The 13,090-nt window shown below is 44.2% G+C and overlaps 1 protein-coding gene across 13 annotated transcripts; it reads left to right on the top strand.

The window, feature by feature from the left end:
* Window positions 1–339: 339 nt before the first annotated feature.
* On the top strand, window positions 340–12,871 carry ZNF596 (zinc finger protein 596). 13 transcript variants are annotated; one of them, XM_070408108.1, is made up of 9 exons: window positions 340–389; window positions 2,277–2,353; window positions 2,519–2,671; window positions 4,762–4,803; window positions 5,769–5,851; window positions 8,093–8,219; window positions 9,204–9,347; window positions 10,756–10,838; window positions 11,530–12,871. In XM_070408108.1, exons 5-9 carry the CDS (start codon window positions 5,840–5,842, stop codon window positions 12,766–12,768), a joined length of 1,605 nt encoding a protein of 534 aa, XP_070264209.1. In that variant the 5' UTR covers window positions 340–389; window positions 2,277–2,353; window positions 2,519–2,671; window positions 4,762–4,803; window positions 5,769–5,839; the 3' UTR covers window positions 12,769–12,871. The 13 variants fall into 13 exon arrangements, with proteins under 13 accessions (XP_070264209.1, XP_070264213.1, XP_070264212.1 ...); XM_070408112.1 differs by having other exon boundaries at window positions 2,277–2,375; window positions 9,204–9,302; XM_070408111.1 differs by having other exon boundaries at window positions 2,277–2,375; window positions 11,533–12,871.
* Window positions 12,872–13,090: the final 219 nt, after the last annotated feature.

Here is a 13,090-nt window from a genome sequence, read left to right as displayed (position 1 = left end):
GAGGAAAACAGACTTCCAATTAAACTCTGTTCAGCCCCCCAGCACTCAGCATGGCCGGCCTCACAGCCCCACGGCGACTGGGAGCCGCCAACACTGAACGCCACGTCGGGAGAAGCAGCCCTGGTGCCGGGGCCACGGAGACGCCCACTGGGTACCCACGCGCGGAGTCCGCACAGCGCCGGGCAAGAAGGGCCCCCGGGAAACGGCCCGGGGCCGGGAGGGGCGGGGCGGCGGCTCAGGCCCCGCCCCCGGACACGCCCCCGCCGGCCCGCCCACCCTCGCCAGCAACGTCGCCTCCGGCCCGCCTCTTCCTGGCCGAGGCCACGCCCCCTTGCGTCACATCCGTGGGCGCGGAGTGGTGGGGTTTCCAGAGCGGAAGTCCCTGTGCGGTGAGTGAGGTCCGTCGTGGGAGGTTTCCATCCGTCCTCCACGACCGGGACGCGGCTCCTTGTGCGTGTCACCCTCCCCCGCAGGCACCCGTCCCTTCCGCGGGGAGCCCCACCGCCCCCAGAGGCCGGGGCTCAGCGCTCGGGCGCCGCCTGGAGCCATTTCCGGTTCCGGTCTCTGGCTGGGAGGCCGCCTGCCCGCGCCGTGTCCTTTTCCCCGGGGACGTTGTTTCTTGCCTTTCTGCCCCCTCGCCGCTCGCCCCTCCGGCCGGCCCTGGAGCGGCGGCGCCCCAGGCCCCCTTCGCGGCCGCCGCCTCCCGGCCCCTGTCCCCGGGCTGGGACGGGGGACGCTGCCCTGGGCCTCCTGTGCTGTGCCCGCCGGCGAGCCTGCGGGGTGCGTCCGCGCCCAGCGCCGGGGGAAGGGCGGAGGCCGCTGTGTTCCGCGCTGTACGTGTCGCGGGGGGTCGGGGTGGGGGTCGGGGAGAAGAGGGCGCCTCCGAGGCCCCGGGGCGGGGAGGTGAGGGCTCCCAGAGGGAAACCCTGGCGGCGGCTCCGGAGGTTGCGGTGCTGTCGGTGCGTCCAGGGGTCTCGGGTCAGTGTCCGGTCAGGGCATAGCCCCAGCTGCGTCCAGGAAGCAGCCGAGCCGTATTTCCCTCTCCCTCTCCCGTCCTCGCTCTAAAAAGTTCAGTGTAAGCTGGGCAGCGTGGCCCAGTGGCTGTGTCACCACGAACCGGGAGGTCACGGGTCGCCTCTGGGTCGGATTCTGGGTCAGGGCACGTGCCAGGGATGCGGGCTCCATCCCCAGTCGGGGGCGCTCAGGAGGCAGTAGATCTGTGATGCTCTCTCATCATGGATGTTTCTCCTTCCCGCTCTTCCCTTCCTCTCTGTAATCAATAAAGGTATTTTTTAAAATTTCAATTTTAAAAAGCATATCCTGCCCTAACCGGTTTGGCTCAGTGGATAGAGCATCAGCCTGTGGACTCAAGGGTCCCAGGTTCGATTCCGGTCAAGGGCCCGTACCTTGGTTGCAGGCACATCCCCAGTAGTTGGTGTGCAGGAGGCAGCTGATTGATGTTTCTAACTCTCTATTCCTCTCCCTTCCTCTCTAAAAAATCAAAATAGATTTTAAAAAAATAAAAATAAATAAAAAGCATATCCTCAGGTGAAGAATTAGTAAAATAAAAAAGGAAAAAATTCTGTTTATAGTAACATCAATGCAGAAATTGATTATTTGTTCTGGGAATTTTTAATACTTCAAAGCTGATAGAGTTTTGTAGTTTTGGGGACATTACCTAAATGTGAATTGAAGAGACCCTCCGACTCTGTATGGGCTACTTCTTGTTTGGTAGTAAAAATGCACATTCTAAACTAAAAATGCTTCCCTTGAATGTATAGTTATTCAGCGGAAGTGCTTATATTTGTGTAGAATCAGACCAATGCCTACAGCCTGAACCTGTGTTGGCAGATTACCAATCCTCTTACAGATAAAGAGCTGAATACATCCTCTTTCTGCACATGCTCTACAGTGCTGCCCAGAACAGCCAGAATCCACAAAGTAGTGTTATGGGTTCACTCAGCGAGATAGACCACCGACTCAGAATTTAAATTTAAGAGCCTTTATTAAACTGGCCAGCTGACCACAGTCACAGCACCCTGCCGAAGCAAAGGCTGAACTGCAGCCCAGACTGCAAAAGTTACAGCGTTTTTATCTGCAAAACCCACAAAGTTACAAAGCCTTGTTTACACAATTAGTTCCCAACACAGTATAGCATTATCACCTTCCTATCTATGTTTTCCTGGAACAGAGAGCACAGCATGTTGAGGAGGGACCATGAGACCATATCTCAAGGCCTGACCTGATGTCAGTACCTTCCTATCTGTGTGTTCCAGGAACAGACAGCACAGCGCGCCCCGTCTGACCGAAGTGCCAGATATGCAGCCCAGTACAGTAGGGACGAGGCATGCAGGTGAACTTCGAAGCTTTTAGAGGTGATACAGAGTAAATGAGACCGTTTGTTTCCTTAATTTCATCTACTTGACTTATGCAATAAGAGGGAAAATACTTTCTGACAGAAGTATTCTTGACGTACTTACTGGGTTTGTTCTCTGCATGAATCGGGTTTGTTCTTTAGATTACAGCACTGATGTGGTGATCAGCCCCGCTGAAAGGGAGCCCACCGCCAGAAGGCGCATCTTCCAGAGAGGAAGGGGCTCTGAGCTGGGGTGCCGGGTCAGCGTCCTTGGCGAAGGTTGGGCTTCATGGATGTCCTGTCTGTTGGGTTCTGGTGAGTACTAGCGATAATTTCACAAGGAGGAACAGACCTCCTTTATTTTATGAATGAATTTTTGTGAAGGGAAGTGTTCATTTTGTTGGGAATTTATTGAGGGGATATCTTGGGAATTGCCATTCACACTGAGATTGAAGAAGTAATCATGTGTTGGGAGGTTGTGTTTGTGAATTTGGGTGGGAATGAAGAATGATCATTGTGAACAGTGTAGAAATGATAGCAATACTTTACAGTGTTTGTGATGTTCTGAGTGAGTATACAGCATTTCAGACTTTAGATGTCTGGGAGAGACAATGAAAGGAATGTGGACTAGATAGAGTGATACTTAGGGGAGATAATATCCTGAGACATATTTCTATTAAAGTGCATGTTAGCTTGAAAGTGGAGGTGAGAGTGCAGAGATGGACCTCAGCCATGAGCTTGGTCGCTTTAGTTTGGAAAAAGTAATGGAAGAAACTAGGTAAAAGCGTGCATCAGTGGGAAGGGATGAAGGATTAGCGTGGAGCCTTGTAATCTTCCTGCAATATTGTTTGAGTCCTTCTCAAGTGATGCGGAGTTGGGATGAGTATATTAGTTTCAGGCCATTCGTAGGCTGACATGTTAGGGAAACCTAGGGAAAAGTAAACTCAAAAGAAGTCATGTTACACTTGTTATTTGGTTCCCAGTAAAAGCCTGAGGCATGTACGTTGCATTTATTTATGCCGATGTCATTGGTGGTGATGTTAGTTAGCCAACTGGTGGAGGGGTATGAGCTTAAGGCAACCACACCTTCAGCTTTTGGTTTGACTGTAAAGGCGGGAACAGTAGAGAAGGACCATAAGAGGAAATCAGTTCAGAGGAGGTTTTAGTTTGAAGATGCAAGAGATTTGATAGGTTTAAATGATGGGGGGGCGGGGGGGGGGGGGGGATGCACTGTGACAAGAGGGGGAAGTCGCTTTAAAGGAAATAAACATTTTAGTAAATAATACAAGGTTCCTGACAAAACAGAAGACAAATGGTTCCATTGGAGTCTTGATGGTTCTTCAGTGTAATAGGAGAGAAGGAGTAACTAAAGGGTATAAATGCAGGAAAATTTGTACATCTTATGGTGTTAAACCCAGGTAATTTGTCGACTTATATAATATATCCACTTGGTAGGAAATACCTCATCTATTGAAAGTGAGGGGAGGGTGAGAATGTGTGAAATTAAAGGCATGGAGAGCATTAGCAATGTTTGGGGAGCATGGAAGATCGGTCAACTAACCAAGACATGCCATTCTGAAGACACTTTGAGAGGTGACTCTTGCTGTCAGGCAGCCCTGGAAAAGGCACTATTTGGAGACACCTGTGTGGGGGTATTCTTCCACAGCTGTGGCAAATGGTCAGCAGGAATAGAAAATGATGTTGGTCTTACGGAAGACCTGTTGAAACAGGTAGCCGAGTTACACTGGGCAGTAGAAAAGGAGAGTGGAGGCTGAAGTGTGGGGATTGGGGCAGTGCAGTGGTTCCTATGTGGTACAGAATATCGGCATGGGGAGTAAGTTTTGGTGAAAGAGCAAAAAGGAGAATGCATTGCAAAAATAGTATGGGTCCTCTGAATTTTCTTTTTTAATTCTCACCCAAAGATATGTGTTTATTGACTTTTAGAGAGAGAGGAATTGGGAGAAAAAGAGAGAGAGAAACGTTGATGGATTGCATACTGTATGCACCCCAACTGGGGATCAAACCTGCAACCCATGTGTATGCCCTGAGCAGGAATTGAACTCAAAATTTTTTATGGCATATGGGACAATGCTCCAACCAACTGAGCCACTCAGAAGGCATGGACGTCTGGATTTTAATGTTGAAGGTACTATTCCAGATGTGCTGTATAACCCTTAAGGAATCTCTGCTTAAAAGACAAGTGGAAGCCAATGCAAATTATATGTGTCCCTTTCTAACGTATGCTTATATGCATTGTATATGCTAGTATTTGTGTGATTTTTGTCACATTACTAAAGTTTTCTGAGCTTCTGATCATGTCATTTATTAACTTTATAAATAAACCATAATCAGCAGGATTACTTTGAAGAACAAATAAGCAAATGTATGTCTATCTCTTTGCACAGGATCACATGTAATGAAGCTTTACTGTTACAAGTTACAAATGGGTGAGTTACACCGACTTCTGTTATGACTCATTATCATCACTTGTTTATGAAATACACAGAATTATTGCTGTTTTAGGGGAGGGTTTATACTTTATAAATGCTGTCTCAGGCACACTAAATAATGAGATGAAGGAAAATTGCAGCTAATATGACTGGCAAAGGGCAGGAGTTCAGCTTCCACTTTTCTAAAATATCAGATGGAACAACAGAATTTCCTATTAGAATGCTTTCACTCTATATTTCCTAAGGCTACTGCCCTGTGAGGATCGTCGATCATGAAAGTAGATATGTAACCCATGCCCTAACGCTATTATCTGATGCAGGGGATCTTCAGGGATAAATTTCAAAGTAGATTCCATTGGCTCCACTAAGTGGAATAAGTCAACCCATCAATGAATTAATGAACACTATCATAAAATGTAATCGTAATTGTCTTGGTGCATAACCAAATTCCTACAGAACAAATCTAAAAGTCAGTGTTGAAGGATTGATATTTCTGGAAACCTCACTTGGAGAGGACAAAATGATTCAGGACAGAAGTATCTTGGAGGGCCAAGGACAGGAAGTAGGAATGGACTGAGGCACCAAAAGGCAGGTTAGAGTTGGAGAAATATTGCTGTGCGCAAACTAAGAATAATTAAGCCTGAGAAATTTCCCAGTTGTTACTGGAGGTGGGGACACCTGTGGCATGAGTCGGGGATCTCTGTGTTTTGGCCTCAAAAGGGAATTGGAAAATTCTGAACACCCTGGATTAATTCCCTTACCACACTTCGCTCTAAAGTGAAGGTGTTGGGGTCTTCTTTTGACCTGGTAGAGGAGAGCTCTCCCGCTGTTCTCTCAGCAAACACTGCTGTTTCTGCTGGTTGGGCTGGCGGCTACTTCCATGTGAAGCATTGGGGCTTCGTGACAGTTGGGTCTAGAAATTGTAGATAAAGAAGTTTCATGGCTTCTTTCTCCTCCCACAGCTTTGCCTCCTGGTGCTTGGACTGTGTGTCAGTGAAAACCCAGAAGACAGTTGACAGCTGAGCTAGTGACAATGGCATCACAGGTGAGTTGGGAATTACTGTTTCTACTGAAATGCATCTCCATTGCCAGGAAGTGGATATATTTCTCCTACAAGCATGGATGTTGTGAGTACACGCGAGACTTTTCACAGATCTGAGCTTCAGTTAATTTTCCCCGGTACTCTGGAATGTTCATGTTGGGTCAAAGACGCATTAACTGGCAATCTCTTTCCCATCATTATACTACGATATCCCAGCCTCTAGTAATGCTGTGCATTTATAGGAGAGATGAGAAAAGTTTCACTTTCTTATCGAATTCATGGCTTGGTTAGCAAAAAATGTTACACATTAATCATAAAGGGTGTCCCAAAATTCACGCAAAAAGTAATTTTGATGGAAAGCACAGATTAATAATTAAAAATTGTGAATTTTTTCTTGATTCATAAAGTATATAGTATAGGGTTATGTATGGAATAGCATATCGGGTAAATGGCCTCCACAGCTTTGCTGGCACATATGCACTCTTTTGTTATTGCCTGAGCAGCCGCATTTTCAAAGAAGAATGGTCCGATGGTGCCTCCAGCCCAAAATCCGTACCAAACAGTGACACGTTGTGGATGCATTTGTTTCTCAACAATCACTCGTGGATTTTCTGAACCCCAAATGCGACAATTTTGTCGATTAACCAAGCCATCAAGATGAAAATGAGCCTCATCGAAATTCAGCCACATTTATGTAAAACGGTCATGGAAAATTTCAACAAAAGAGTGCGTATGTGCCAGCAAAGCCGTGGAGGCCATTTACCCGATACACTATTCCATACATAACCCTATACTGTATACTTTATGAATCAATAAAAAATTTACAATTTTTAATTATAGACCTGTGTTTTCTATCAAAATTACTTTTGCGTGAATTTTGGGACACCCTTTATGATTAACTGTAATGGCCTTACGATATTGAAGTGAATACAGGTGAGGAAGGAGCAAAACCTTATAGCCAGAAAGGGCAGCAGATGTTTCCACAGGTGAGTTTGGTCAGTCCACGGTTACAGGTGCTGACGGGCGTACTGATTAGTATTGAAGGAAGATAAATAACGATTATGCCAAAAAAGACAATGAGCAGTCAGTCATTTATTTTTTCCAATCTCAACCCTCTTCCAGTTTTTATAGAATATGTTTGCGCTTTTGAAATCTAAAAAGGAAAACCAAAATTCTCATTATTACCCATGTCTCAAGTTATGAATTTTCTTCTTGTAATTTTCCCTTTCTTCAAATTTGGTTAAGTGGAGGCAATGCATAGGGGGTATTGTTTCCTTAATTTGGGTTGTGATTCAGGAGGAGGAACATAGAAGGTAGAGTGAAACTTAGAGCCTCGTGGAAATTTTTGATGAAGTAAAGAGCCCAGAATAATCAAGTGGTTTCAGGTAAACTTTAGTAGAGAGACAAGATGGAGAAACAAAAGAGGCGATGACAGCGGGTAATTGGAGGTCCCAGAAAAATTGAGAAACGGGGGCCTCGGACCATAGGAAGATTCAGGATACTCCTGGCCTTCAGCACAGATGTCTCAGGGTCTCTGGCTGGTGCTGCTGAGCCGTTATCTTTCGGCTGTGTCACCAGCACCTGAGCTGTGTGGAGACAACGGTGCGCCTGCTGATCCCAAGTCCTGTATGAATTCTGTTCAGTTCTGCAGAATTCTGGGCATTGCTTCAGTTTACTCTGTCATTCACTGAATAATAAACATGGAGCTTGTTTTTAATGTTGCTTGCTACATAGTTACCACTTTACACATGCTCATTGGATCTTAAAAAAAAATTATAACTACCATTACACCAGTTCATTGGTGATCAAACGGAGCTGATAAAGGAGAATAATCTGCACATAGTCATGGTAAAAAGGTGCAAATAGTGGACACTGCATTCCTTCTGATGAGTTTGTAGGTTTCCTTGAAATTGGAGAAGTGTTTTAATTATAAATTTCCAAGTGCAAATTTTGTAATCATCACTTGGAGTCATAATTACAAGTTTACTGGTATATCTCCAGGTTATATTACACCACACCTCATGTTATACTTCTTTACAGTGAAGTTTTATATATTTACTGTGGGTATATCTGAAAGTCAGATGTCCAGGTCAGCAATGAGAATGATGTGGCTGGACCCAAAATACTGTTTGAACTTCTGTATGCTCAGCTGCCACTTTCTTAGTGCCGTAACCTACAGGGACCATCCTCCCCTAGCGATTGGCAGTCCTGGCACCGTCTGAAGCAACGTCCCTGATGTTTTAGGAAGCAGTGTCCTTCGAGGATGTAGCTGTAGACTTCACCCAGGAAGAGTGGGCCCTGCTGGACACACCCCAGAGAAAACTGTTCACAGAGGTGATGCTGGAGAGCATCAGTCATCTGGTCTCGATTGGTGAGTCTCTTCATATGTACTGTGCATGTATGTATTTATTCAGTCTACATGTATGTCAAAAAGCTTTCCCATTTCTTATTCCAAACTTTGTCTTGATCCTTTCATAAGTTTTCCAACTACCTACGGTCAGTAATTTTCTTTACTTTTTACTTGTAGTCAGCTTGTAATCCCAGTAGAATATAATCTTCCTGACATCATTTCATGTCTCCCTTGCTACTCAATATCCAACTCTCACACAGTGGTGGGAACTCACATTTATTTTTTAAATACTCACCAGAGGATATTTTTCCCATTGATTTTTAGAGGTAGTAGAAGGGGATGGAGGGAGGGGAGGGGAGAGAGAGACTCATTAAATGGCAAATGAGTCTCACATCAATGCGAGAGAGAATGTCGATTGGTTGCCTCTCTCACGTGCCCCAATCAGGGCCTGGGATTGAATCTGCAGCTGAGGTACATGCCCTTGACCTGGAATCCTTTGGTCTGAGGGCCAGTGCTCCAACCACTGAGAAAACTGGCCAGGACAGAAACTCACTGTTTCTGAATGTGTAAATAAATGTATTATTTAAAATATATAAATGTTTATTTTGCTGCAGGTACTGTTAGATCAGAACAAAGTATTAAAAATAACAAGACACTGTTTTCCACATAGAACTTAGATTTTTTTTTCTGGTAGAAGTTGTATTCGGCCATAATAGTCAAGCACTGTGAAAACTTATATTTTCTCACTGAATGAAAATATTCATGATTCTACAATCTGTCTTTGAACTTGGGCATGGGCATCAGCAATGATATGTCTTTAATATCTCCTGGGACAAGTTTAAGAGATGTCATTGGCTGACTACCCATGTTACTTTCAGTATACTCTTTCCTGGGCTGATTTTCAGAGGTTATCTTACTTTTCTCATTTAGTTGACCCTGTTTTGATCACCATATACTGTTGTCAGCACAGAACTCAAAATCCATGTATCATTTACATACAAACAGGCAGTCAGCTCTACAAATCATACGTGATTTCCCATTTCAAGGAGGGAGGAGAGCCACTTTCAAGAGAAGGGATTGGTGTTCTGCAAGGCCCGAGTCCAGGTGAGCACCAGAGGCTGTGCTTCAGGAAGAGAAAGAGCCTTGTCAGTAAGTAAGTGGGCCCTAAGGATTACTAGTGGGGATATCTGAGGTTAGTGATATTTTGTAAAACGTAGGGGACAAATTCTTGAGAGGTCATTATATTTCGCAGGTAGCAACTTCTCTTCAAGTGTCTCTCATTATCTTTAACTTTAGGGAACATTATATTCATGTACTTAGAGGAGTTCTCTATTTACATCCCCTCTCCCCCCCAGATCTCCGTAGCTGGAGTTGAGCCCTATAACTCCATCTCGGCACCCCCACCACCCTGGAGCACTCTGATTGTGCCTTCATGGTTGACAGTAAGGCCATCTATGATATCTATGGAAGAAACCTTGATATTGTGCGCCCAACCGACACCTTAACCACCTTATTAGCCAGATTGTGTCTTCCATCATGGCTTCCCTTGAGTTTGAGGAGGCATTGAAAGTTGATCTTACAGAATTCCAGACAGACCTGGTGCCACAACCCCAATCCTCTTTCCTCTGGCCACATAGGCCCCTGTCGTCTCTGCTGAGAAAGCCTGCTATGAGCAGCTTACTGCAGTGGAGATCACCAATGTGTGCTTTGAGCCAGCCAACCCGATGGTGAAATCTGACCCTTCCTTGGTAAATGCCAGGCTTACTGCCTTTTCTGATTTGGTGACGTAGTTCCCAAAGATGTTAGTGCTGCCATTCCCACCATCAAGACCAAGCATACCATCACCTCTGTGGATTGCTGCCCCACTGGTTTCTGAGGTTGCATTAATTAGCAACCTACCACTGTGATACCTGGTGGGAATCTGGCCAAAATTCAGTGAGATACGTGCATGCTGAGCAATGCCACAAAACACCATAGCCGTTGCTGAGACGTGGGCTCTCCTGGACCACAGTTTGGCCTGTTGTATGCCAAGCATGCCTTGTATTCACTGGCATGTGGGTCATGGAGTGGAGGAAGGAGAGTTTTCTGAGGCCCATGAGGACGTGGCTATCCTTGATAAGGACTGTGAGGAGGTTGGAGGATATAGTGCTGAGGACGAGAATAAGGGGAATAGTATTGTCTTGTCTGCTGTCGTTTTATACTCCATTGTCTTAGGACTGTCTTATTCTGTGAAACCGTCCATTGTGTCTGACTTATCAATAAAAGTGATGTGTTTATGTGTTTTTTTAATTCACAAAATGTCCCTTTTCATGGACCTATTCTATGAATATGTCCCTCTCTTTTCCTCCCCAACTTGCCATCTTCATTTTATTTTTCTCATATTCTAGTTCAGAAAATGTCAGTTGATGTCTGTAATGTGTTTTTCCTTAGAGTGTTCCTTACTTTGATGTGCTTTCCCATTTATGTGTTAATATTTAAAACAAATGGGCTGTGGGTCTCTTCAACACTTTAATCTCCCTAATAATTCTCCCTCCTCCCTCCACCCCCTTCGTTTCAGAAAGGAGAGATGATTTTAAAAAACAAGAAATATTATCCACTCAACATTTTCACAAGAAGGACACATCCCTGATCAGTGCAGTGGTAAGCTTTATTGGTGTAAACCTGTTCTTCCAAATAAAGAACTGGAAATTAAATAAGTTATGAGTTTGGCTTAATTATCTAACTAATTAAAGTTGGGATCAAGGGCTCTCACAGCAGAACATTTTGTTAGTTGGGTTTTAGGGAAGAACTTAAACTGAGTCAAAACCATAACCTGAGGTCTTATAAAGAGACAATTGTGCCCTAGCCAGTTTTGCTCAGTGGGTAGAGCGTTGGTCTGTGGACCAACCAAGGGTCCTGGGTTCTATTCCAGTCATGGGCACGTACCTCAGTTTCAGGCTCCTCCCTGGCTTGGTCAGGAGGCAACCAATTGATGTGTTTCTCTGACATCAACATTTCTTTCTGTCTTTTCCTTCTCTCTTCCACTCTTTCTAAAAATCAATGGAAAAATATTCTCGGGTGAGGATTAAAAAAAAGAGAGACAATTGTATAATCCTGGCTCATATACTCAGTCTTTGAAGCAGAATGTATAAAAATTAATCAGATATCTCTGCAGTTGGGATGCCACAAAAGAAAATCTTTATGCATGTGGTTATATAACTAATAGGAACAATTTTGAATGGAGTCTACTGGTATCACTGCATGATTACTCTAAAATTTATATGTAGAGAAATGAATGAAGGAATGAATGAATATGGATAAACCTTTAACAGTCTCATTTCCTTTCAAAAAGCAGAGATTTTACACTCAAGAAGAGCCTTTTGAATGTAATGATTTGGGAGAAAAGTGGACTGAAATCTTAACATTGACTCGGTGCATGATACCTCACATGGGAAAGAAACCCCATATCATACAAGAATTTAGAAAAGTGATCAATTACTTTAATCAATATAAACAAATTGATGCTAGAAATAAATTGTTTGAATGTCAACGTGGGAATGCTTTGATTCAACTCTCAGCCGTTAGACAACACAGTAATACTCAAATTGGAGAGAAGTCATTTGAATGTCATGTATGTGGGAAATCCTTTGGTAACAGTTCTAACTGTAGACGACATGAGATTATTCACACTGGAGTGAAACCACATGGATGTCATCTATGTGGAAAGGCCTTCACTCATTGTTCTGACCTAAGAAAACATGAAAGAATTCACTTTGGAGAGAAACCTTATGGATGTCATCTGTGTGGGAAAGCCTTCAGTAAAAGTTATAACCTTAGCCGACATGAGATGATTCACACTCGAAAGAAACCACATGAATGCCATCTATGTGGGAAGGCCTTTACTCAGTATTCTGACCTTACAAAACATGAAAGAACTCACTTTGGAGAGAAACCATATGGATGTCATCTGTGTGGGAAGACATTCAGTCAGCCTTCTTACCTTAGACAACATGAGAGAACTCACAATGGAGAGAAACCACATGAATGTCATCTATGTGGGAAGGCCTTTACTCATTGTTCTCACCTTAGAAAACATGAGAGAACTCACACTGGAGAGAAACCATATGAATGTCATCTGTGTGGAAAAGCCTTTACTGATTCTTCTGTCCTGAAACGACATGAGAGAACTCATACTGGAGAGAAGCCATATGAGTGTCCTATATGTTGGAAAGCCTTCACTGATTCTTCTGTTCTTAAACGACATGCGAGAACTCACACTGGAGAGAAGCCATATGAGTGTCACCTCTGTGGGAAAGCCTTCAATCACTCTTCTGTCCTTAGACGACATGAGAGGACTCATACTGGCGAGAAACCATATCAATGCAATATATGTGGGAAAGCCTTCAACAGAAGCTATAACTTTGGACTGCATAAGAGAGTTCACACTGGAGAGAAACCATACAAATGTTACCTATGTGAAAAAGCCTTCAGTAAATATTTTAACCTTAGACAGCATGAGAAAACTCACACTGTAAAGGTTATAAATGTGGAAGATTCACTACCCGTTGATTCAGACTCTAAACACCCTTAAAGGACTCACATGTTGGGGGGGAAAAGCAGTTTGAAATCCGTGTGGAAGAGCCTTTTTTCATCCTTATTTCATTGAAGTTAAATAAATATGGGGAGAATCCATATGTATGGCAGCCACTTGACAAACTCTGTACACAGTGGGCTGACTTAGAGAAAAACTTAAAGCAGTGAATGTGTTGGGATCTTTATTACACAGTTCTGTTTTAAAAAATGCCCTGGCGGATGGAGATAGAGAGGCATGGTGCCAGCAGTGTGGCAGGGGGTGAGCTGGCAGAGTGGGAGACTGCAGTGGGGCAAGGGCTGGGGAACTGTTGTGAGGAGGT

This window comes from Myotis yumanensis, unplaced genomic scaffold (assembly GCF_028538775.1).
Source record: "Myotis yumanensis isolate MYYU_CA2020_CCGP unplaced genomic scaffold, mMyoYum1.0.hap1 SCAF_3, whole genome shotgun sequence".
Classification (NCBI taxonomy): domain Eukaryota; kingdom Metazoa; phylum Chordata; class Mammalia; order Chiroptera; family Vespertilionidae; genus Myotis; species Myotis yumanensis.
This window is presented reverse-complemented; position numbering and strand designations above follow the sequence as displayed.

What these genes read in the sequence shown, in the direction of transcription:
- ZNF596 (XM_070408106.1), top strand. An exon ending in GAAGAGAAAGAGCCTTGTCA is followed by an intron (nt 9,348 to 10,755) that starts GTAAGTAAGTGG and finishes CCTTCGTTTCAG; the next exon opens with AAAGGAGAGATGATTTTAAA. An exon ending in CATCCCTGATCAGTGCAGTG is followed by an intron (nt 10,839 to 11,529) that starts GTAAGCTTTATT and finishes CCTTTCAAAAAG; the next exon opens with CAGAGATTTTACACTCAAGA.